At 40.5% G+C, this 27,163-nt stretch overlaps 1 protein-coding gene across 9 annotated transcripts in view; it reads right to left on the bottom strand.

Moving 5' to 3' along the window:
- Window positions 1-27,163, bottom strand: part of UTRN (utrophin) — a 559,106-nt gene that overhangs the window by 359,993 nt on the left and 171,950 nt on the right. For 8 of the 9 annotated variants that reach the window (XM_075924350.2, XM_089777288.1, XM_075924351.2 and 5 more), the window contains 11 exons: window positions 20,521-20,634; window positions 19,435-19,587; window positions 16,195-16,365; window positions 14,516-14,695; window positions 13,694-13,828; window positions 13,048-13,197; window positions 10,883-11,044; window positions 10,465-10,593; window positions 9,816-9,989; window positions 9,039-9,194; window positions 2,668-2,838 (listed from right to left, as the gene is read on the bottom strand). In XM_075924350.2, the coding sequence (XP_075780465.2) occupies window positions 2,668-2,838; window positions 9,039-9,194; window positions 9,816-9,989; window positions 10,465-10,593; window positions 10,883-11,044; window positions 13,048-13,197; window positions 13,694-13,828; window positions 14,516-14,695; window positions 16,195-16,365; window positions 19,435-19,587; window positions 20,521-20,634 (1,695 nt within the window). The remainder of the gene's footprint in view (window positions 1-2,667; window positions 2,839-9,038; window positions 9,195-9,815; window positions 9,990-10,464; window positions 10,594-10,882; window positions 11,045-13,047; window positions 13,198-13,693; window positions 13,829-14,515; window positions 14,696-16,194; window positions 16,366-19,434; window positions 19,588-20,520; window positions 20,635-27,163) is intronic. The other variant, XM_075924356.2, reaches the window with a different exon arrangement.

Here is a 27,163-nt window from a genome sequence, read left to right as displayed (position 1 = left end):
CCCAGAACTTGGCTCAGTACATCTGCGCATCACATTTTAGGCTCATATTCAATATGTGATCCACTGAAACTTCCATATCCTTTTCACCAGTACTGACTAGCAAGCTATTCCACATATTGTATTTGTGCATTTGATTTCTCCTTCCAAACTAATTGGTGTTCATCTTTATGAAATTTCATCTTATTTCAGACCAATTTTCCACTTTGCCCAGGACCTTTTGAATGCTAATCATGTTCTCCCAAGTACTTGCAACCCATCTCACCTGTGTCATCTAAAATTTTTATATGATACTTTCCATTCCATTACCAAATGCAAATATTAACTAATAGTTGACCTCAGACTGACCTTTATGGGATTCCCACTACTTACAAGTTTGACAGTGAGCCACTGACTATTGTCTTTTAGTCAGTTGTGCAGCCACCTCATAGTAATTTCATCTAGAGCATATTGCCCACATTTGTTGTGGGAATGTCATGTGGAACAGCATCAAAACCCTTATTAAAATCAAGATCTTACATCTACTGCTTCCCTACATCCATCAGGCCAGTAAACCTAGCCAAGGATGAAATTAGGTTAGTTTGGCATGATTTGTCATGACAAGTACATTTTGGCTAATTATTATAACCCTAATATCCTCAAGGGGTTTATAAATGTAGTGTTCTAGTACCTTTCCATATAGATTGTACTAGAAGATTTATCTAGTGTTGCCTAGATCCTTAACTCAGTTAATTTTGGGGGAGGGGAGTGGAAAATGAAACGAAAACGTACATGCTTCATTTAACTCACTGCTCTAGGGTGGGGCTAGGGATGAGGGGTTCAATATGCAGGCTACCTTGGGGACATAGGATGGTCCCAGCCTTCTCCCACTGTAGCAGCTTGAGACCAGGTGAGAAACGTCTCTCCATAGCTGCTGCAGCTCTAGCAAGTAGAGCCAGGGAGAAGCGCTTGTCTCCTAGCTGGGGCAGATCCAGGTTTGTCTGTCCCCTGTGCGCCCAAGTCAAGAGTGATGAATGCAGCAAACCTTACCCTTTTTCCCTGATGAAGGGGAACAGCCAGCAACATTCCTGTACAAATTGGGGGAGAGGGGTCCAGCTCCCCAAAGAGTGCTTGGGGGATGGGAGGTTTGAGGTCTGGGGCAGTCCCAGACCAGGTGGAACCCCAGCCAGCCCATTTCACCTGCCTGGTTATTCTGTCTCTTTTCCATATGGGTTTATGAGACACAATCCCATCCTAAGGACATCCTGTTTTCCTGACATAACCAAACTTGGTTTAAGTCAGGGTGGGCCCACCCCTGGTATAATTTATGATAAGAGGAAACTGCATACCAAATTTGCTGTCCCTATCTCTTACCATTTAGGAGAAATTCTAGACAGTCTCATGAACAGACAGACAAACGCTCTCAAATATAGGGTAGATACTTCATTACGTTACTGCACCCCTCCCCCTCCCTCCTTCCCTCCCTCCCTCTCTCTCACACACACACACACACACACACACACACACACACACACACTTTGAGACACTCAGACTCCCTTCAGTCCATTAGGTGAATAATTAGGTATTGATTAACCTCAATGTTCTCTAATTACATCAACAAATAATGAAACACAAATAGGCAATTAAATTAGAAAAATGTGTTGAGTTAATGGAAAACTTGACTGCTGAATAACTACTGCATCAGATACAAGATTGTAATCTTATCAGTGCAATGTAGCAGTTTGTGATAAAATAGGGAGCCTTAAATTATTACTTAAATACATTTTCATATATCAGCATGATACAATATATCCTTTAATTTAGAATAAATTAAGCTTGTCAGAAATATGTTTTCTGGTTTATCACTGAAATCCCAGAACCCGAAGCTTTTTGACAAATTCTAAACTTGTTCAGTTTTTCCAACAAAAATTCAACAAAAAGCAGACAAAAATCCCTTTCCATCAAAAGCCCAATTTTTCATGTACTACAGTTGTCATGGAAAATTTCTGACCACACCTGCTGCTGTGATAGAATATTGGTTTGATATGATTAAAAATTATGTAGGAGACTATAAGTTAGACATAATTAAACAGCTATTCCTTAACATGTTTAGTATCGTAATGTCATTCATGACAAATAAATAGCTCACAGTTTATTAAGATACTTGTGATATCTACAGATTCAATTCTGCAAGATGTTGTGTACACTCAACTCCAGTAAAAACTCAGCATCTAACAGGCTTGGGAATAAATGTGGAAGACTCCAAATTCTTAGTTATTCCCACGTAGAGTCACCACAGTGTTAACACAAATAGTAATTAATCTAGGAATTATAATTAGGGCAGTAAATTAATCATGGTCAACTCAAGCAATTACTCAAAGCAAATTAACTTGATTTAAAAATGAATCATGATTAATCAAAATTTAAATTACAATTTAAACAAGTATTGTTGAACAATTATAAAATATTGTAGATACTGATATACATATTGAGTTATATTACAATATAGAATATTGTAAGATACATGAAATAGTATTTTTCATCATTCAAGTAAAACAATATATTTGAAAACATAGAAAACACCAAAAATAGTTAAATAAGTGGTATTCTATCAACAGTGTGATTAAAATTGCAATCCGTTGTGATTGTTTCCATCATTTGACAGTCCTAATTTTAATACAGCTTACTTACTTTAGCCCAGGCAATTTCTGTATCCAGATCAGCAAGTAAACTCTCTGAAGTGGACTTCTGTACTAATTCAGTCTCAGTAGTGGCTAGCCACTCTGACAAAGATGCAGTCTCTTTCTTCATTTTGCATGCCAGCTGCAATGCACGTTCCAGGTCTTGCTTCCCTTCAGTCACCTGCAGAAATAAACCAGCAATTAAAATTCACTTTAACACATAAAATCATGGCATTGTAAAGTTGTCTTGTATTTCAAAGTGCCCTGAAAAGAATATTAAGTTGTTTACAACTATTATATATCTTATTATAAATAACAAAATAAATAATTTCCTCCCATTAATTTATCAACAGTTGAAACTGCATTATATACTTACAAAAAGAACAGAATTAAAGAAATAGGCATGTCACTTTTTTTACAGCTAGTAACTGACAAATGTAACAATTATGTAATCACTCACAGACTAAAGCATAAAGGCAAATGAGCTTAAATGTAATTGTTATTATGAAATGGAACATTCTGTTTTGTTTATAATCCTGAATGCAAATGTTATCTCAAAGTATTTTACATTCACTAATGTCTAGTTCCGCTCTGAAAAGGAACTTTGTAAAAGTGACATTGGGGATTCCATATTAACGTCATTGAAGTGGCTTCTACTTTAAAAGGAGTGAGTATACAAATAGTATTTTTGCCCAACTCAACCATGGGTATGAGAGAACCAACATGGAATCTTTCATTCTTGTTCATCATCAGTAATAAAGATCTGCAGAAAAACCTTTTCAACTTCACGCATCAAAAAAAGAATTATTATTGCCTTCAAAGAAACTGCACCTATGGGACTAACTACTACTTTCTCAACAATCTTGTTGATGATGCATAAGAAATATAATGCAACTCCCTATGAACTAGCTGGGTCAGTTCTATAGGACTAACAAAAGCATTCAACAAATGTTGGTATTTAAATTAACAGACATTCCTCCTATTACAATGAGGGAACAGATCTGTTGCGTAAAGTTATGCCATTATTCATTATTACTTTTCAGAGTAGAACCATACTTTAACATGAGGCAGAAAGAGAGTTTAAATCTTTTTAGAATACCAGCCAGATACCACGAATTTACTAACCAATTAGATTTTGGATAATAAAAAAGCAATTAGATTGTTTAAAATAAACATGTCAAAGACAATCCTAAGGTCCAGGCAGTAATTATAGCAGGAGGCTTTAAGCTGTCAAAAATGGTCATATTTGCCTCCTTAAGACAGTTGTGATATATATTACATACTTGACATATTATAGATGACATATGCTTTCCCCACACCATTTTTATGTAGGGAGAAATATTTGTTATTTAGGTCAAAGTGGAAGAAGATAAAGGTATTAATTACTATAACAAAAATACTTACAATTAGGTTAGAAGGGTGAGAGTGCATAATAAAAACATCCTAACTTGTCCAGATAAGTCCAGATTGCAACATTAGTATGCAATTATATTGCCAAAAATGTATTAAGAACCTCAACAATAAAGATTTCTTAATTTATATTTGAACTGGTAATCCTATTATATTACTCAAAGAAGTACATCCTCAGAAGTACTGAAAATGAAAATGTCTAGCCTATAGTTTAAAATCTTTTTACTAAATGGTTTTTGAATGCTGTAAGTAACTCTGCTCTTCTAATAGGCTGCCACTGATTTTCTACATATGTGCATAACTACCAGTTAATGAACATGTCTCAGTGGGATCTTTTTTCTCTGAATAGCTTCCACTTCAGAGTAATAAACTATTGGGAGCAATTTGGCCACATACCATAACCTCAGATGAAGAATGCCCACATTCTGCTTCCTTTTGGGTTTTATGTGTTAGCTAAAAGTAGAAGACGTATTTTCTACTCTCTTCTTTATTAAATGTTTTTCTTTAGACTAGGCACATACATTATTCCATGACTGAAGCAAAACTCTGAATCAATATCTAATGTAGTTCTTAATGTCATTAACGCTGTTAATTTGCACTTAGTCTTAAAATATTAGGGAGAAAAGATGTGTGAGGTAATATCTTTTAATGGACCGACTTCTGTTGGCCACAGACAAGCTTTCAAATGACACAGAGCAGCAGAAGACTTCTATTAGTTCTATCAGTAGAAGCTATTACCTCATCCACCTTGTGTCTCCACTACTGCTACTTGAAAAACGAGTATAGTCCCTGTGGGACTAATGCTACTTGTATTTCCTAAATTTTTCATTTTAATCCTATAATGAAGGCAAAGCTCATCAAATGGATTAAGACTAGCATCTATCTGTTAAATAATTTCTAGTGACCCAAATGCCCATAAGAAGATCAAGTAAGAAATCATAGAAGTGTCTTAAATGGAGTTAAAAAATTATTGATGAATACACCGTGTTTTAGGATTTCAAACTACAGGGTGCTTAAAAGGCGTATGCTATAAGCCTGCCCGAAGGCAACCCAGACATACAGCTAAGAACAGAAATGACCTCACTTTGAAGAGGAACAAAAAATCACCACTTAATATCAAGTTATGATAGTAAGGAGGAACAGGATCAGTTCTATCATTCTATTCAAGTGGGAGATTTTTTTAAGGAGGACTAGAACAAACCAAAAACAAAACTTCGGTGATCATACTGCAATTGCATAGAATCATAGAACCATAGAGCTGGAAAAGACCTCAGAAGGTCATCAAGTCCAGCCCCCTGCTCTAGGCAGGACCAATCCCAACTAAATCAACCCAGCCAGGGCTGTCAAGCCAAGACTTAAACAGAGCTAGGGATGGAGACTCCACTACTTCCCTAGGTAACCCATTCCAGTGCTTCACCACTCTCCTAGTGAAATAGTTTTTCCCAATATCCAACCTGGACCTCTCCCACCACAACTTGAGACCATTGCTCCTTGTTCTGCCATCTGTCACTACTGAGAACAGCCTTTCTCCATCCTCTTTGGAACCTCCCTTCAGGAAGTGAAGGCTGCTATCAAAGCCCCCCTCACTCTTCGCTTCTGCAGACTAAACAGACCCAACTCCCTGAGCCTCCTCTCATAGGTCATATGCTCCAGCCCCCCTAATCATTTTGGTTGCCCTCCGCTGCACCCTCTCCAGTGCGTCCACATCCTTTTTGTAGTGGGGGGCCCAGAACTGGACACAATATTCCAGATGTGGCCTCACCAGAGCCGAATAAAGGGGAATAATGAAATCTCTGGACCTGCTGGCAATGCTCCTCTTAATGCAGCCTAATATGCCATTAGCCTTCTTGGCTACAACGGCACAGTGTTGACTCTCATCCAGCTTCTCATCCACTAACCCCCAGGTCCTTTTCTGCAGAACTACTACTTAGCTGGTTGGTCCCCAGCCTGTAATAATGCTTGAGATTCTTCCATCCCAAGTGCAGGACTCTACACTTGTCCTTGTTGAACCTCATTAGATTTCTTGTGTCCCAATCCTTCAATTTGTCTAAGTCACTCTGGACCCTCTCTCTGCCTTCAAGTGTATCTACCTCTCCCCCTAGCTTAGTGTCATCTGCAAACTTGCTGAGGGTGCAATCCATTCCCCTCATCCAGGTCATTAATAAAGATATTGAACAAAAACGGTCCTAGAACCGAACCTTGGGGCACTCCGCTAGAAACCGACCGCCATCCTGACATCGAGCCGTTGATCACTACCCACTGGGCCTGGCCCTCTAGCCAGCTTTCTATCCATCTTACCATCCATTTATCCAATCCACATTCCGTTAAGAATATTGTCAAGAATATTGTAGGAGACCGTATCAAAAGCCTTGCTAAAGTCAAGGTATATCACATCCACTGACTTACCCATGTCCATAGAGCCATTTACCTCATCATAGAAGCTAATCAGATTGGTCAGGCACGACTTGCCCTTTGTGAATCCATGCTGACTATTCCTAATCACTTTCCTCTCTTCCTCAAAATAGATTCTTTAAGGATCCCTTCCATGATTTTTCCAGGAACTGAGGTAAGACTGACAGGCCTATAGTTCCCTGGATCGTCCTGTGGAAGCAGGACTAAGGGAAAGGGGATTTGGGTGGCCATTTCAGGGTTTGTCAGTAGCAGAGCAAGAGTCTGGGTCACTCTGACTCCTGCTAACGCGAGAGCCAGAAGAGACGCTGTGTTCACCTTTCTGCCTCTCTCACATTGGTAAGAGTGGAATGCTTACCTCAGTGATAACCTTGAGATAAGACAGTGTCCGATGGGAACTGAATGGGCAGGGAAGTAATTGTTTAATGTTATATGTAACAGAAAGGTATATATATTGGCTTTTAATTGTTTTGTATTTGAAGATCCGCTTATGGATGTCTTCCCTTGCAATATTGCTCGAATAAACTGCCTCTGGCTACTTGTTGCTTAAACACAACGCAGAGTGAAGGCTTGTTTTCTTCCACAGTCCTCCTTCCCTTTTTTGAACATGGGCTACATTTGCCTTTTTCCAATAATCTAGGATCTCTCCAGATCTCCACGATTTTCCAAAGATTATGGCCAAAGACTCCTCAATGACATCTTCCAACTCCCTCAGTAACTTCGGATGCATTAAGTCTGGACCCATGGATTTGTGTACGTTTAGCTTTTCTAAATAGTTCCTAACCTGTTCTTTATCCACCACGGGCTGTCCATCTTCATCCCATCTTGTGTCACTCATTTATATTTAAACTCTAATCTTGCAACTCATTATAAATGGGTTCAGCAGTTTGTCTGCACGCTGTCAATACATAGACTCTCAGGTCATGTCTAGACTGCAAGCCTCTTTCGAAAGAGGCTCTTTCGAAAGATACTTTCGAAAGAGCCTCTTTCGAAAGAGAGCATCTAGACTGCACACGGAACTTTCGAAAGAGCAAGCCGCTTTTTCGAAAGAAAGCACCCAGTGAGTCTGGATGCTCTCTTTCGAAGAAGCCCTATTTACATTCAAGAACGCCTTCTTTCGAAAGAAGGACTTTCGAAAGAAGGCGTTCTTCCTCGTGAAATGTGGTTTACTGCCTTCGAAAGAAAAGCCGCGTTCTTTCAATTTAATTTCGAAAGAACGCGGCTGCAGTCTAGACGCAGGTGAAGTTTTTTCAGAAAAAGGCTACTTTTCCCGAAAAAACCCCTGAGTCTGGACACAGCGTCAGACTTTATGGCCAGAAGGGACCATCATGATAATCTAGTTTGACCTCCTATACATTGCAGGATACAAAACCTTGGCTACTCCTCACTCTTGTCATGTATCCATAATATATGGCTGAGTTACTGAATTCCCTAAATCAAAGACTTACACAGAATCCACCACTTATACTAATTTAAATCTGCAAGTGAACTGTGCCTCTATGCTGCAGATGAAGGCAAAAAACAAAAACAAAACTGTTTTTGACAATCTGACCTGGGAGAAAATTCCTTCCTGACGCACAACACCATTACTTTGGAATAACTGATGTCATTCCAAGATAAAGAGCAAGTCTACACAGCAAGCCGTTATTTTGAAATAATGTCTATCCGGGGGACTTCTTACTCTGACTCCTGTAACCCTCATTTCACAAGGAGTAAGGGAAGTCAAAGGAAGAGTGTTCTTCCTTCAACTTCCTACTGTGTAGACAGCGCCAAAAGCCAAATTAAGCTATTTTGACATCAGCTACACAATTGATGTAGCTGAACTTATGTAGCTTAATTCAACTTTAGCCTTGCAGTGTAGACGTGCCCCAAGTTTTGGCAAGATACAATGGCCATCCAGGAAAGTATTTTCTGTAGTTACTCAGAGCCCTCCCCATCTAATGTCTAGTCTCTGACCGCTGCTACTAGCAGTTTCATCCTATTCACAAACTAATCAAGCTCAGCTTTGAAGCCAATTCGGTTTTCTGCTCCCATTAGAAGGCTGTTCCAGAACTTGACTCTTGTAATAGTTAGAAATCAGCATCTATTTCAAGCCTAAACTTGTTGATGATCAATTTATATCCAGTTGTTCTTGTGTCCACAATGGTGCTCAACTTAAATTACTCCTCTCCCTCCCTGGTGTTTATCCCACTAGTGTATTTAAAGGGAGTAATCTTCTTTTGGTTAGGCTAAACAGACCAAGGTCTTTGAGTCTTCTTCTGATAAGGTAGGTTTCTCCATTTCTCTGATCCTAGTAGCCTTTCTTTGCACCTATTCCAGTTTGAAATCATTTTTCTGAAATGTGGGAGGCCAGAATTGGACACAGCATTCCAGATGAGGTCTGTATTAACGCTTCCCTGTTGCTTACGGAAATGCAATACTAGGATGCAGGATGGGAGGAAATAGCCAGCTGCAGGAGCACAACCTTAATAAATCAAAACTTGCTACTGCTTTCACAGGAGTAAGACAGAAAAAGTGGGGAAAATGCTCTATATTATATGATATCTATTTGTCACTTCTTACCTGTGCACCCAGGTCATTATAAAGAAATTTTAGCGCTGTGAGTTGTTCATCCATTCCTTTGGGATTGTCTGTTTGCTGTTTCTGTACAATTTGCCTTCCTGTCTTGATTACAGTCTCCACCTCAAGCTTCACCTCACTTAGAGTTTTATACAGTTTCTGAAACCAGAGAAAAGTGCATTTTTAGCAACCACTGTAGAGTACAGGTTGAACCTCTGTGCTCCGGGACTCTCCGGTCCAGCAATGTCCATGGTCGATGTTTCTAGCCTAGATAGCCCCAGCACAGAGTTTGTTGGTGGCTGGAAGCAGAGCTGGGTGGCAGGGCAGCGGAGTCCACAGGGCACCAGAGCCCACAGACAGATGGACTAGGAAGCCAACGGGGCTGCCAGAGCCCACGGGGCAGGGCTGAGCAGGTGTGCAGCAGAGCTAACAGCCAGTGGGGCTTCCAGGATCTGCAGGGGGAGGACAGAGGGAGAGCACCAAGCCCACAGCCGGCAGGGCCAGGAAGGCGGGGCTACCTGCCCTGAGCCCCACAACCCCGGGAAACTCACAACTGGCAGGGCCATGAGTGCCGGCAGGCCTGGTGGGGCTGCGAGACCCCACAGGGCCATCGCTGGAGCTCCCAGAGCTATGGAGCCCACCAACCTTCCGCAGCCTGGGGGCCCAGGCAGCAGTGCCAGGTAGCTGGAGAGAGGAGCCTAGGGAAGAGGCTGGCACCCCCCACCTTTGCATCTTAAAAACATCAAGACTAGAAAAAATCCACCAATAAAAGTGCTTTACCATACACTTGTCCAAGTGACCCTGGATAACATCAGGGTCAGTATCCTTCACATCCAAAACATGGAGTTCTGCCTTTACACTATCCAGTATCCTCTTACAGTCCAACATGCGCTGCTCAAAATTAGCTGGTTTCTGGAAAAGTTGATACTTTGTAGATACCTCCCGGAGTTTCCTCTGTTTACAAGAGCACAAAAAAAGGATCATTTTAAATTAAATATCTGAGCTTTGAAGCAATGTTTAAGTCTTCTCCCTTCAGATTTCATTTAGGTTTTTATAACATAATTAAAACACTTCAATGAATGAGTATGCCATTTTCCCAGTGCAATTTAACAGCATTACATTATCCATCCTTAATTATCTTCTTCTACAGCACAACAGGCCTCAGAGTCTACAACACATACTTCCAAAGTAACCATTCCATTTAAACAAACCCCTTCTGGCTCTGTGCATTCCAGTCTGTGAAACGCACAGAATTTTTAATTTATTTGTCAACACTTCTGATGCTTTCAGTTCCCCATTTATACCATATAAATGCAGCCATCATTTATTTTTAAAATCTGGTTGACTGCACAAAATGATTTGCAGGTGGATAAAAGCTGTTTATGACTGAAAGCTGGCCAAGTCTCGGATCATGGCTGAGATTCTTTACCTGCAGGGCATCCAGCGGAGTTCCACCACGAGGAGACCTACATTCAGAGGAAGCCGAAGACAGTGACCGTGCATTTTTCTTGAGCTCCTCCAAGGTGGATTCATGGACTGCAATTTCTGCTTGAATTTTCTTCCAATATGTAAAAAGTAAGGGGAAGGGGTAAAATGATACAAAATCCTTAAGGCTTGTCAGATATCAAACAGCAAATCCACTTTGAAGAAATGATTTGTAAATGAGGTCTATGCCTGACTTTGCTGACTGATTGCTAGATTGGATGGCACTGGAACCATTACAGCAGCTATTCTAATGAATCCTCCCCACACAAACAAGAATATACTACTCTAGGGAGGTATTCTGTCATCAGACACAATCATCCACCTGAAAAACCTTATGCAGTGAAAAAGCTCAGCTGGAATACCTGGGCCTCCTGTGGCATTTGGAAGGCATCTATTCTATCCGTCAAATATGAGTTCAACTGTCTATCCAGCTCTGCTAAGTTTTCCTGCAAGACCTGCAGCATGTGCTCAGTTTCCCTCATGGTCCGAAGCTGCTGTTCCAAGGCTATTTGCCTGCTCACTGCCTACACGAGAAAGAGAGAATTATAAAGAGGAGTTGTTCAGCACAAATACTTTTTAGCTTTGTCTCAGAATATGAAAAATAAATTCACACACAAAATAGTTATGAAAAGGAACTCCACACAGCCCCAACTTTTGATCTGTGATTTATGCCAATAATTGAAAATAAAAAAAAGAGTAAAACAGCAGGGAAACTCGTATCTTGTGTTCTGAGTTATTAAGTCTTTTTTCCCCCCCTATCTCAGTAAGCAGAGGCAAAGTAGATTGTTAAAACAGCTGTGTTGCATAAATTGGACAGTACACAGGATATGGGGAGAGTTTGTAACATCCTTCAAAATATTTCTCCTGGACAAGTATGCAAACATATTTCCTTTATGAATAATAAACTCTCTTCCTTTATTAAAGGCTGAAAATAGATTTTCAATTCTTTTTCCAGCTATTCAAAAGCAAAAAGGGAATGTTACCTGCAGTCTCACAAACGAGTACCAGTTCTCAGACCACGAGTACACATGCACACAGGAAACAAACATCTTCCTGTCTTCCAAATGACCACACTAAAAAGTATCATCAATGCAGCTACCAGAAAAGAAGGTTATTTGTAAACACATTAAGAGTGAAAAAAAAATCTATAAATAATATTGGCATCTAAAGTGTACGCGCACACACTTCCAAATTATCCAAATGGAATCAGACTAGAATGCTTCTCCTTCATTCTTACTCCAAGCAGGAGCATGGGTTACTGGGTTATATGATTATGATGAGTAAATTTAATAACCTGAGATGCAGCTACCATTTCACTGCCCATTATAGCTAAACTAGATTAACAGTTCTCAAGACTAGAAGGGACCATTGTAATCCTATAGTAGGATCACCTCTATAACACAAGCCTTTATAACACAGAGCTTCAGCAAACTAATTCCTACAATAATATATTTTAAAAAAAGCATCCAGTTGTGTTTTAAAAGTTACCAGTGAAGGAGAATCAACCACAACTGTTCCAATGGTTAATTACCTTCACTATTAAAAATTTACACCTTATCCCATCTGAATGTGTCTAGCTTCAACTTTCAGCCATTGGATTGTGCAATACCTATCTCTGCAAGACAGAAGAGCTAATTATCAACTATTTGTTCTCTGTATAGATAGTTTTGGATAACCCCTTAGCCTTCTCTTTGATAAACAGATTGAGCTCTTTAATTCTACCACTATACGGCATGTTTTCTAACCCATTAATTATCCTCATGTCTCTTCTCAGACCTTCTCTAATTTATCAACATCTTTTTTGCATTGCAGACAGCAGAACTGCACATAACATTCCAGCAATGGCCACACTGGTGACAAATACAGAGGTAAAATAACCTCTCCGCTTCTACTCAAGAGTCTCCTGTTTATACATCCAAAGACTGCATTCTCCCTTTTGTCCACACATCACAGAAGAGAAACAAGAGAAAAAGAGACTCAGACTTTAAGATCTGAAGGAACCATCATGAACATCTAATCTGACTCCCACAATGGCTTCCTCACATACTTGATTTTCGTTTGACTTTGTTCTAATCATATTCAAGAATAAAAATGACAGCCACTCATGTTCCTTCTGTGTTACGGAAAGTGTGTGTTATAGTCCCATAAGCATCCCTCTTCGGCTACAATTTAGGATAGTGGAAGAGGAAAATTAAACTGGAATGTTGGGATGAACTACATTTCAAAGAGCATTTTAAGTTTTGAGGATGAAATCTCTGTTCCATTTTGTCAAAATTATTTGAAAAATCAAATTAAAAAGATACTGTAGATTTTCCAAATAAAGGATTATGTATCTGAACCTTATAGCAGTTTTCTAAATCTAGTCTACCTGACACCATTGGGAATGCTTTTCTGTATAACAGCCTTTTAGTCTTGTGTCCACGATTTCAATGACCTAACCATAATAATTTCAGCTTTTGTCCAAAACCATTTGAGCCATTACTGTGACATTCGATAGCTTTCTCCCACCCTGCTCCTAAATTCTTACCAAGTGACTTAATTCTTCATAGCGGGCATTGAAAGCCTCCAATTTTTCACTGATGATGTCATCAAGAATCCCACCATCAATCAATGTCTGACCAAGCTCCCGAATCTGGGTTCGATTATCAGCTGGATGACGCAGGACAGATTCCAAAGACTAAATAATGGAAAAACACTAAAACAATTAGGATGCTGAATTATGCTTCATTTTTAGAATTCAAGTTTTGGCTGTACACACAGGACCTTTTATACTCCAAGTGTCCCACTGCTCTAACAGAATGAGTTAGGTACTGTTAGTGCTGAGACTGTATGGGACAAGTTCAACAATCAACAGCTCATTTTTATTTTCTATTTTCAGCTTTCTTTTCTATTCACAACTAGCCCAAGATGAAGGCTACTGGGAAAAATTTAGCAATTTTCATGGGGCAGAAAATAACATGCAACTATATCTCTAAAAATTACAAAATACAATACAACAACCAGAAAGGCTCATGTTTATTTAAATTTACAGGGCAGATAACTGTAAAGATAATCCATGAAAAGATAAAGATATATTCATTTGACACAGGAAATGAAAATTTCAGTATACAGTTTACATATTTCTTTACAGAGTTATCTGAAAAGTCAGCAGTAAAATAGGATGGCTGTAATACCTCAAGAGCTTCATTGACAGCATTCAATTTGTCAGGCAGATTCTCAGTACTTTGCACCCTTTCTTCCAAAGCATTTAGCCAAGCAGTTTCTAGGTCCAGATACTGAAGCAGCTCAATCCAACAAGACCATACTTCCTAAAGGTAATAGGAAGGCTGAAATTAGTCTAAAGAACATTTATTCAGATACTTATTAGAATTCCAAGTGTGAACAAACTTGCTTAAAACACTATAATAATTCATAAATGCAACAAAAATTCAAACAAATTACAGTAGTTACTACTGTTTTTTAATTGGCTCCTGGACACAAGAATAAAAAACAGCACTTCACAGTGCAAAGTAACTACTTATCTGCAAATCACAAACGCATCACAGGAAATTCACCTGCAGAATTATGCACACTCAGACTATCACACCATAGCACTCATCTGACTTTTGTAAAAAAGGACCACATTTATTCCTAGCCTACACAAACCTTTTTTCAGTTTCATTATGAGCGTTAACATTAAGAAGGAGAAATAATAATGTTATTCCCTGGAGATCCTTTTTGCCTTTCTGGAAGCAAGATAACAGAGCTGTGTAGCAGCACTACTTAGCTGGAGAAATGTTTATTGCAATTCAGTGTGTGACCTTAGTTATTAGACATGAAGAATAAAAGCAAAATTAGATGGTTCCTTGTGGATTTCAGTAACCTACTGCAAAAAAAAGTGATAGCAAACACCATGTGCACAAAAGATACTGGATTTAGTAATGAAACCTCACATTTTACATATCTATCACCAGCTTTTTCCTTGTGCTTCTGTCCTAAGTTTTATTAATTCGTACCTCTAAGGTGTGGCATTTCCCCCGGATCCGATTACACAGCAATTGGTAGTTCTCTAACACAATGTTAAGTTCGGATGTCAAGTGCTGACCACCAGATGGCACTTTTGCAGCTAAGACCTTGATATTGTCTTTCAAAATCTTCACGCGCACTTCTTTCTGCAACACATCCTCTTTTGCTCTCTAGACAAAAAAGATGTATTATTTGATCAATCTCTGCTTAGCTCAGTGTCCCCCACTATTAGTTAACATAAAACCAAAACAATTTACTAATCTGATCCTTAACCATTACATGTTATTCTAATTATAAGATTAAATGGCTCATCCTTATGTTCATACATAAGCATAGCAATAACAGACCATATTCTGACTTGCACACCTTTTGACTGAAGCCCACGTGTCTGCATGTGTCTCTGCATATCATATATAGACGGTAAACTAATACACACAAAAGGGACTATTGGGAGAGCAGGGAGCTTCCCAAGACTTCTAAGCAGTGGAAGATTAAACACATATGCTGTGATTGATAGCACATATGATTCTGATTGATACGTGAATCAGAATCTGGGCTGGCAGAAAATAATTCCTACAGAACTTAGACCCAAAAAGACAAATGGCCAATAAAGGATAGGAGAGAGGAGCACAAATAAAGTGAAGTCAGTGGAGATTCAGATGGGGAAAGGAATTACTATCCCAAGCTATCTTGTATTTCCTCTTGTGATAGAATTTACCATACTGCAATATTATGGCTCAGAAGACAGTGGGGACGTAACCAAGGGTGGGCCGCAGCCTACCCACTTAGCAGCCTGGCCTACCCCCAGCCCTGGTTCAGCTCCCAATTGGCCAGAGTGTCTATCCGCTAAGGCTGGCTGGGGGAGGGGGCAGGGGAGAATGGCCCATTGTTCCTACCCTAAGCCCCCATTGTTGCCCACCCGTCCCATTCTGCCTATGCCACTGGAAGATACCACATAAAGCAAGCAGAGTAGCATGCTAAATACATGTTAAGTGGCATACATGTCAGGCCAGGGACTGAGGCAATTTGGTCCACAATAGAATGATAATATGAAGTGACACTCTTCTTACAGAAAGATTATTACAATGTCCTTATCACAAAGTAGTACAGGGTATGAATCTGAACTAAACAGACACAGGCCACACTCACAGACATAATACTAAAAGACAGAAGGAGGTTCTCAGGCCTGTGTTATTGAGGATGTCTGAGTAGACGATCATAATAGTTTCTGGTGGCCTTCTCATCTATGAAAAACCCTTGCTGAAAACTGCTTCATGAACGCCCCTTGAGAAGAGTAATTTATAACTTTGAATGTAGATTTGTCAATATAGTAGAAAGTAAAAATAGACCCAATATTTAGTACTCCATAGATAACCTGGGTCTATAATTGCTTAAATCCAGAAAGAAATGCTGTTGTCAGTTCTGTACTTCCACTGAAGATTAGATCTTTGACCAATGAGAAAGTCTGCTTATTCAGTCTGTGCTTAAAAAATTAAAATTCAGTGAAGTGTAACTGAACAATAGCACTCATCTTGTCATAAGAAGATCTTGCTTCCACGTCAGTAATTGATCATATGAAATCCCAGATAAACCCCCAGACAAAAAAGCATTAAGTATTGTTTTTGTTTGCTTGTAACCAGGGTCTTTGTAATGATTTAGTATTTCTGACCTTCATTTCCTCTACAGCATTCTCTAGTTCTTCTGGAGATTTGTACTCAAAATCTCTCTCCAAGTACTCCTCTTCAGCCTGCGTCATCCATTCTTGCATCTCTGCCAAATCCTTTTTCAAATTTACAGTTTTTTCTTGACTTTCAGACAACCGATTTTTCTGAGTAACAATCTAGAATTGCCAACAACAAAAAATTAAGGTGGTTTCACTATTTGAAGTTGCTCACATCATTTGAAAAACATTTTAGCACAGACTCAAAGTCAAGTTCAAGTAATTAAATTCACTCAACCAAAACATTTTTCACAGTTCTCTTTTTAGATAACAAGATTCAGAAATTCAAAAACTAATCATTTGAGCTATTTTAAGCAGACCAAACCACTTGCTTCCATAGAGGAAGACCAAGATCTGGAGAGATAAAGTTCCTTTTCTCCTTTCACGGTATAGGCTGGTAACACTCCCTGAGGCATTAGAGCAGCGTTTCTTAAACTGTATGCCGTAGCACTCCCATTCAGTGGTGTACCGCAGCCTCTTAACCCCCCCACACTGGGCAGAGACGGAAGCTCAGTTGGGACAACATGTGCCGCAATTAAAGGGGCCACCGCCACGTTCCCCCCCCACAACTTTTGCCCGGTGTTCTGCATTTTAAAAAATGTTTTTTTGGTGTTCCACGGTCTTCGAAAGTTTAACAAACACTGCATTAGAGTGTATCAGTGTCCTTCTGTGTTGTATCTTTTTAGTTGATAAGTATTCATACATAAATAGCTAGTCACTTAGGAACTTCACAGGTACCATTATTTTGCATAATGGCCTCTCAAAACACAGATTCTCCTGCTCCAAAAATATATTCCTCCAAAGTCTCTACCAATAAGCAGTACAGGGCCCATGTCACATAGATGTGTGCCTCATCTGGATAAACAAAGAGCTACAAACATTCTGATTGGTGCCTAGATCAAAGACTGGAGAGGAAAGCCAAATCAGCAATGGAAAACAGAAAAATAATTAGTTTGCAGGAGGATTTTGAACAACAGGTCTAAGGTTAGGTGGCACAATGTCAGGAATAACACAACTGCCAACTGGTGAAAGAGATTAGATGAGAAATAGGCAAGCTGAACTGGTAAATCAGAAAATCTTTAACGAGCAATTAACAATGTACAGGAAAAAGATCAACAGGAATGATACTAGATATTGGAATAATGAATTTGAACTTTTAGTCCATTTATTAGAGGATATATTGGGCCTGGGTTGAGCATTCAGCCATTTTAACAGGGATATATATATAATGTATACTGTAATTTACAACACAGAAGTGTTGTTTTAGGAAACAAAAATGATATTTTATCAGCAGTGGGGAATAGGATGCAGCTGTTACTCCAGAGAAGAATATTGTTTACACTCCTTTAGGGGGACAATATAACACAGAACAGGATTACTATTTTCCTTTTAGGATAAAATTTTTAATTTGGGCCCAGCAATCTCAATCCTGTTCCCTTTTATAAGCCACTTTCCAGACATGCCTGAGCTAACACTTCCTAACATGGAGCTCAACTGCACTGAGTGGATAACTGATGGGCCCAGTTTGAACAAAGTACCAAAGTAAAATTAACTAAAATTTAAATTAAATGCATCTTTCCTAATTTACTCTAAAGTGTAAATACTGATTTGACATAAAGCAATATTGTTTTAATACTGCACTATGACAGAGTGTTAGGAATCAGCAATTTAACCAACATTCTGGTCACTCTTAGGGTTGCCAGATGGTTTCAACAAAAATACCGGACACACTTGACATTCCATCACAATCCACATTACATCGTATTTAGAAAATGCTGGACATTTATATTTTCCTCAATTTGTTTACTGGACTGTCTGGTTCAAAACCGGACACCTGGCAACCCTAGTAACTGTTTAGCCCAATAGGCCCCAGGCAGGGCCTGATTAAGAAGAGGAGTTTTTGATAAATTCAGATTGGGGTTGGAAGTTTATAAGGCCATTAACAAGGACACTGGATGCACAGGAAGGAAACACGGGTGGTCAAAGGAGAGACAGACAAAACTATCAGACCCTGACAAAAGACAATTCTCTGGTAAGAGAAACTTCCCCACACAGATCCACTTTGAAGGAGTAGCATTAAAAGCTATATAATACTGGAAAACGCTGCGACATAATATTGTTAAACACTGCGACGCACTTATATGTAAAAACTGGTGGAGTGACATACTGTAAATAAACTACAAGGTGATATATCATCAGAAGGGAAGGTCACTCTGAAGTCTGTGCAACACAAAAAGGACAAGAGCAATGGGAGCCTGTCAGCCACCTGTTTTAAACAGCTTCCATTGTTCTCATTCAAAATAGTCTAATATATATTACCTTTAACATTTAAACTAAGGGTCAAATGCAGTAAATAGGACAATGTTCTAAGACCTCTCTGCATGAGAGCATGCACACTTGCAAGCAGTTCTGCTCAACAGAACCAAAAGGACACAGCACGATGAACTATTCTCTATCAGTCATCCTCTCTTTTGATTTAAAAGTCAGAAGCAGACATTAACCCCAGAAAGTACAGTTACAAATTAAAGCTATCATTCCTTGAACAAGCCCAACATACCTGGCAGGCTGCAATACCTTAAACTACTAAACTTCCTTTTCCAACAGATTTAATACATGGGGGCTACGTCTACACTGGCCCCTAAAAACGGAAAAGCAATGCAAATCAGGATAGGGAAATCAGCGGGGGATTTAAATATCCCCCGCGGATTTAAATAAACCTGTCCGCCGCTTTTTTTCCGGCTTGGGGAAAAGCCGGAAAAAAAGCGTCTAGACTGGCGCGATCCTCCGGAATAAAGCCCTTTTCCGGAGGATCTCTTATTCCTACCTCAGGAATAAGAGATCCTCCGGAAAAGGGCTTTACTCCAGAGGATCGCGCCAGTCTAGACGCTTTTTTTCCGGCTTTTCCCCAAGCCGGAAAAAAAGCGGCGGACAGGTTTATTTAAATCCGCGGGGGATATTTAAATCCCCCGCTGATTTCCCTATCCTGACTTACCTGATTTGCATCCCTTTTCCGGAAATTGTGGCCAGTGTAGCCGTAGCCGGGTTGTAACATTTAAAGGCTTGACTATTCTATTGTTAAACTATTACCCATCTATCCCACTAATGCCCCCTACAGTGAAAAAAAGCTATCAACAATTAAAGTGCCAGATAAAATAAAATAAATAAGTAATAAGTCTACCAATTACTGACCTGTTTGCTCAGTTTCTCCCATTGTGCCTGGAAATCTACTAGCCTAGATTTCACCCAGGTATCAACTCCTATAGGCTGGAGTCTTAAAGTGGACTCTACTTCTTTCATCTCTTTTAAAGACAATTCAGTCTTTTCCATTTCATTAACCAATGTCTAAACATGTATCAAAGAAAGAATATGTTAGCAACCTCTATTACACGAATACACTATAATTATACTTTTGTAAAACAGCTGTATGATATTCATTCCTGTCATTCTAATTTTTTCAGATAAGCTTTTATTAAAGACAATGAGACACCCCCCAGACGAATATCAATCCTATCCCACATATCACTCAGCAGAGTGAGTGCCAAAACAATAAGCCTGAGGCATGATAAAGACAACATCACCACTGCCCATCTTACTCAAATTAATAGTCAAAAAAATGCCAAATGACTGTATCATCTCAGAGTGCCACAGTTTGAAGAGGATGTGCCACTGATTTGGACAAATCAGGAAAGCCACACAAATAAACTGACTACATTTCAGGATGCTGTTTATCGGCATGCTCTCAGCCTAAATTCATAGTCTCTGGGGGATAACACTACAAGATATTGGCTGGGAAGGAAAAAATGTTCTAGTGGCTGAGGCCCAAAACTGGGGAGTTGGGAGATTTGAATGTGATTCTTGACTCTATGCAGGATTTTCTTTATTACTGAGGAAAGTCAGTTTTTCCTCTGACCCAGTTCCCCATCCATAAAATGTATGAAACACTTACCTATCAACCATGGCAGTTGTGAAGCTAAATTATACTAGATATTCTGCATGCTAGGAGGCTTGGAAGAAACTCAAGTGCAATGTGTTATTAGGGTCAAACGGATTGAAGGGCTAACTGGAAAAAAAATACTCCCTAGACAAAAAAAATGAGTGAGTGAGTGAGTGAGTGAGTGAGTGAGTGAGTGAGTGAGTGAGTGAGTGAGTGAGTGAAAAAAAGAACATTTCGGCATGCTTTACTAGCTGTGTCATATACTCTGTTTAACAATAGCAGCAAAATAATAAACATGAGAAAGGGTATTGTAGAAGGTTCCTTAGATCAGCAGAACTCACTGTGCATTGGTCAAGCTGTCTTTGAAGGCCTTCAGAATCTCCTTGGATAGCCTGTTCTTTCATTAAGAAGTCCTTCACACCATCCATCCATTTCTGAATGATTTTTGAATCAGCCTGAATTGAACACAGTAACTCCATGATAAATAGCCTATACTTACAGCATTTCAACAGATACCAGTTACAAGAGAGCAAAGTTTTCAAAGATGCTACTATAGTTTCAATTTCTGTTTTGATTGACAGATTTCCCATCCTCAGACTCATATGAACAATTGTGAAGGTCCTAAAAAACTAATGGTCTTGTAACACCTTAAGACATGTCTACACAGCAGGGTAAAAGTTGAATTAAGCTACACAACTTCAGCTACATCAATTGCATAGCTGAAGTCGAAATAGCTTAACTCTGCTTTGGTGCTGACTACACAACAAGAAGTCAAAGGAAGAACACTCTTTCTTTGACTTCTCTTACTGTGTGTAAAATGAGCTTTACCGTGAGTCGGAGTAAGAAGTCCTCCAGCTTAATATTATTTCAAAATAAAGGCTTGTAGTGTAGACGCACACCATGTTATTTCGGAATAACATCAGTTATTCCAAAATAATACTGTTGTGTAGATGTGCCCTTGGAGACTAATAAAAAAATATAGATAGTATCATGAGCTTATTCCTGGGAGAGTAACAAAAATACAGATACTATCATGAACTTTCCTGGGCACTATTCACTTCTTCAGATGACAAATATGGAGCAAGAGGCACAAAGGGTCAATTATAAAGCAGAAAAAGAGGGGAGAAAGGGAGATGAAAGAAATTATCTTCATTTAGCCTATTAGCCTCATTTAGCATGGACACCTTAATTGACAGGAAAAGAGGGGAGTGGGAGAGAAAAAACACCTGTGGGATCAGAGGGCCTGAAGCACCAGCACAGGCTCCCCAATGAAAGCAAGAATATAAGCATGCAAACAAGCGAACCAAATATTACAATATGGTGGAGGTACGATAAGACGACAGCCTTGTCTGCATTCTCACTCCCACATGAGTCCCTGTGTGCAACCACAGAGCAGAAGAGATCCCTGACCAATCTGTCCATTATAGCTGTGTTGTCTGGGAGATATAAAAGACAGAGGCAGTAGGGGAAGTTAAGGAGACTTGACAGGTTAAGGGGCAGCTTTGCTACCTTCAGAGGTGGAAGGCAAACCCTACCCTCCACAGATAGGACGCTTTAGCAATATACACAAGGATTCCTTCTCAATGTAAAGCTCCCTGCCACAGTTATCTATACAGAGGATGTGCAAGTGTGATGGTCTCTAAAGTGGGATCCAGCAGAACCCAATAGTATTTTCCACTAAAATTGGTAACACTATGCACCATTTAACCACACTGAATAAAATAAATGTTTCCATGGTGAAGTCTAATACACACATTTTAGTCCCTGTGCCACCACTGATGATTACAAATTTTTATTCCCACAAGTAAGGCAAAATTCCATGGATCCTTGTAGCATAGTCCAGTGGGCAGGGCACTGGGAACCAGAATTTCTGTAAGTGGCTCTGCCATTGACCTGCTATAGGACCTTTGGTAAGTCGCTTCACTCTGTCTCCGTTTGCCTATATGTAAATGATATTTATCGTGTGTAGATCTAAGCACCTTGGACAGAACAGTGCTGGGCAAGCTCAGGGGAGGTGGAGAGAAGCCCCAGCCTGATACCTGGCAGGTTGTAGGCCTTGATACAAGGGCCAAGGTGCAAGGGTCATGGGGAAGCCCAGAGAGCAGAAGCAGACAAAGGGAGAAAAGGAGGGAAGTACAAGGCTGCCACCAGAAGGTCCCAGAGCCAGAACCCAGAATAATGGGTGGGCCCGGGTCTCCCAGGCCCCCTTGCACCACACCTAGGCACACTGAAGCATGACTTATACCGGGGTGGGAAAAGGGTCCTCCACGGCACAGATATAGCCCGCCAACTGAGTTGATTCAGCCCGCATGCCCTGGCCAATTGAGACCTGGGGACAGGGAGCACATGAAGTCTCCTCCTCCCCCCCCCCCCCCCATGGTTGCACACCACCAGAGGTAACATTGCACCCCTGGCAGGGGGAGACTTCACACACTCCCCCCACCTCCGGTCCAATCAGGACCTGGTGGTGAGGGAGCATGCAAAGTCTCTTACTACCCACCCTACCCTGCCAGGAGGGAAGCACATGCCACTGGCAGGGTGTGACAGGGAGCAAGCGACTTCATGCAAGTCCCCCACCGACAGGCCCTGACTGATCTGGGGGTGGGGGAAGCACATGAAATGTTCTCCCCCTGCCAGAGGGAACTGCACATCCCAGGCAGGGCGGGGGAGGGGAGCCAGAGACTATGTTCGCTCCCCCGGCCCCAGGCCCTTCCTGGCAGCTAGGAGGTGTGGCGCTGAGAGGGGAGGGAAGAGGAGGGGAGGCAGCTCCTGAACTAAGGGGAAAGTCCCCCTCCTGATGCTGCTGGCTGCCTGCCTTCCTGGGGGGAGGGGGGAAATGTGCCCCCTGATTGGCCTGGGGGCAGAGGGGACATGGGATGTGTCCTTACATTGTTGGGGTGCATGGTGCCTACAGGGAACCGCCACCTGTTCAAAACAGCTGGCAGTTCTCTCTAGCTGCCGGGCACCCCGGCAGGGCTAGGGGGCAAAGACTTCATGCACTTCCGCACCCCCAAGCCAATCAGAATCTGTGGGGAGGGGAGCACTCGAAGTATCCTAGCGCCATCCCTTCCTCCAGAGACCCAACCCCTGCCGGGGCAGCCCACGACCACTTCCAAAATTCATGAAGTGCCCCCCTCTCAAAATTATTGCCCACTCCTGGCCTATAAAGACTGTGGCAAGGAACTTTGGGGCCACAGTTGTCCACGGCGGCTGCTGTATTGATACAAAACTCCTGATACTCCCAGAAGGGGGCAAGAACAGAATGGTGGACACTGCTGCAGGGCAGTGTCCTGAAGAGTATGCTGTAGTCCAGGAAGAGATGAAGGTCCAAAAAGAGATGCAGAGCCAGAGGGCAAAGTGAAGCAGAGCAACAATCAGCAAGCTACCAGCCAAAAGGAGTCCAACAAACTGAGCTAATTCCCAGTTTGACCAGCAGGTGGTGCTGTGGCAGGGAGGTGACCCTTCTATATTGTACAATAATAATCAACCCATCCACTCTGGCATCATCTCTCCAACAGTAACCAGCATCAGCTCAGCAGCATAGAATATCTATGCAAATACAACTCTTCCAGATTACACCCTCTCTCCTCCAGCAATGCAAACCTCACTCTTATCTACCCAGAGACCTAACCATGAAGTTTGTTTAAATCTTAATGTTCAAACTATGATGGTTTTTAAAACCAGAAAAGCTTGAGATATCACCTTCAATGTGACTAAAAAACAATGTTTCTCAAAGGAAACGGTAAAATACAAATATGTAGCAGCTATATGTAGCTTTGTTCATGTACTGATAGCTTTACAAAGCATTAAGAAAATGCTATTGGAAAAAAGTTTCAATGTATTCAACACCCACATTTAAACCCTTTCAAGTACATTTCCTCAGGCAACAGTGCAAATTTCAGAATATTTCAGTACCGTCTCCTCCTGCAGTTTTCTTAAGCTTTTTCCTCCATTAAAACTATGTACAAGTAACTACTTCCTCACTGGAAAAAACAAATCAGTTCATACATCTGTACAGCAGAACTCAGCTTCAGCATTCTGTTCTCCCTATGTCTCCACAACTCCTATTGACATCGAGTATCAGTAGCCTTGATATCAATGCACGTCCCAAACACATAAGGAAAACAGTACACTGACATTGAGCACTACTGTGAAGATCAGAAAGGAGAATTTTGCCCTCAGCTTCCAGCTGCATACATCATTGTGTACATAAGAACATAACATAAGAACCGCTGTACTGGGTCAGACCAAAGGTCCATCTAGCCCAGTATCCTGTCTGCTGACAGTGGCCAGCCCCAGGTGCCCCAGAGAGGGTGGACCAAAGACAATGATCAAGCAATTTGTCTCCTGCCATCCCTCTCCAGCCTCTAACAAACGGAGGCCAAGGACACCATTTTATCCCCTGGCTAATAGCCTTTTATTGAGCTAACTCCATTAAATTATCTAGCTTCTCTTTAAACTCGATTATAGTCCTAGCCTTCACAGCCTCCTCTGGCAAGGAGTTCCACAGATTGACTACACGCTGTGTGAAGAAGAACTTTCTTTTATTAGTTTTAAACCTGCTACCCATTAATTTCATTTGGTGTCCTCTAGTTCTTTTATTATGGGAACTAATAAATAACTTTTCTTTATCGGCCCTCTTCACACCACTCATGATTTTATATACCTCTATCGTATCCCCCCTCAGTCTCCTCTTTTCGAAACTGAAAAGTCCCAGTCTCTTTAACCTCTCCTCATAGGGGACCCCTTCCAAACTCCTAATCATTTTAGTTGCCCTTTTTGAACCCTTTCCAAGGCCAAAATATCTTTTTTGAGGTGAGGAGACCACATCTGTACACAGTATTCAAGATGTGGGCGTACCATAGTTTTATACAGGGGCAGTAAAATATTCTGGGTCTTATTTTCTATCCTTTTCTTAATAATTCCTAGCATCCTATTTGCCTTTTTGACCGCCGCTGCACACTGTGTGGAAGTTTTCAGAGAACTGTCCACGATAACTCCAAGATCTCTTTCCTGATTTGTCATAGCCAAATTAGCCCCCATCATGCTGTACGTATAGTTGGGGTTATTTTTCCCGATGTGCATTACTTTACACTTATCCACATTAAATTTAATTTGCCATTTTGTTGCCCAATCGCTCAGTTTGGTGAGATCTTCTTGGAGTCCCTCACAGTTTGCTTCTGCCTTGACTATCCTAAACAGTTTGGTATCATCTGCAAAGTTTACCACCTCACTGCTTACCCCTTTCTCCAGATCATTTATGAATAATGATCTGGAGAAAGGGGTAAGCAGTGAGGTGGTAAACTTTGCAGATGATACATTACCTTGTTCTCTTTCTCTCCAATGTACATGTAAAGGGAGCATTTCCCTTTTCAGCAGGGCCATCCCTAGGATTTATGGGGCCCTATGCAGTGCTATTAAATTGGTGCCCCCATACCTGACAGCAGCCGAGGGAGAGGACAATTTGTTTTCAGAGAAGTGATTTTATAATCTTCAGCAACACACTAACGAAATATTTTAAAACAAATTTTAAACTACAAGTCTGTAGACAAACACAATAAATTCAGAAACTGATGGGGGCTGACAAATGACTGGTGGAATCAGGCCAATCCTGGAGCTCAAAACTTCTTTAATTTTCAAAATTCCTCAGATTGGCTTCATTATCAGTTGAATGGCTCTTTCACAGGTTCTGCTAATGAGTCTGGCAGGCTTTTTTCATTTTTAAGTTAACTAGATTCTCTTTGGAGTAAGTAGAGTCATAGAACAGGGATAGAAAGAGGGAAGAGGCAGGTGAATGGACAGTAAGACTTAGTGATGCCCCAAATTTCCAAATGCCCTACACAACAATGTATTCTACATATGGGTAAGGACTGCTCAGATTTTCAGGGCCCAATGCTGCGCAGGATAACCCTTTTTAAGTGGGTGAGCATGGGGATTGTTCAAATTACTTCAGTAAGTGCTGAAATGAATGGCAACTAGTTACAAGAAAGATATTGCAAATTACAATAAATTAGTAGTTCTGAAAAGAACTGCAAAAATAAACATGGTAGTATTAACAAAGTTAAATATATGTCACTCAGCAAAGTGAAAACTAAAAGGAAACTATCATAAGTTTACTGATATTTGAACAATGTGAACACACGGAAGAAGAGGTGTTATTTAGCATAATGAAGAGCAATATAACTAGGATGAAAGGGGTGAGATTAAGAAAGGGTAGGCTTAACATCAAGAGAAACCTCCTAAGAGTGAAATGCATGCAAAATAATCACCAAGGGTTTTGACTGAAATCCCATCACTTGGAACATTTAAAACTAGGGGGAAATCCTGGTAAATTTACAATAGGAAATAATCCTACCCTGGCATAAGAGAATGACATGATGAACAGGGTCATTTCTAATCTAGATTCTAACACATCGTGTGTCTTATCCATCTCACTGAAATCAATGAAACAGACTGTCATTGACCTCAAAAGCCACAGCTCAGAATTTCTCTAATTTTTAAGGTCCCTCAGACTGCTGCCATGACAGCAAAAAAGGCAGAGCTTTGATGAAGCAGAGTGAGCCTATCTTGGCAGAAATGGATTTCCATTAGATTCTGGGCTGTATATACAAGCAAGCACCACACCAAGTATTTCTGGTGAAGCAGAAAGACAGCTTGTGCTCATCTCAGTACTGAAGATCAGAGGATCTACTCGTAAATAAATAGAAAGCAGCAGATATTTTCCTTCTCAGAACTCCCTTCCCTTCACCTCTCTCTAACTTCAGACTGTTTTATGGATTCCATTTACAAGTTTATTATTTGGCATACATACTCTACAATACCCAAAGAGCTTGCCCTGCCTTACTTAGCAGTAAACTGAAAACCAGTTACAGATCTAGGATTAACTATTAGTAAATAACTAACAAAATTGTCACATGAGCATAAGAAGGTAGGTTCTGTTCATGAAGAGTGGAGCTATGATTGAGCACCCGAGTATATTTTTCC

The sequence above is a fragment of the Pelodiscus sinensis genome, chromosome 3 (genome assembly GCF_052426305.1).
Source record: "Pelodiscus sinensis isolate ZL-2025 chromosome 3, ASM5242630v1, whole genome shotgun sequence".
Lineage (NCBI taxonomy): Eukaryota > Metazoa > Chordata > Testudines > Trionychidae > Pelodiscus > Pelodiscus sinensis.
This window is presented reverse-complemented; position numbering and strand designations above follow the sequence as displayed.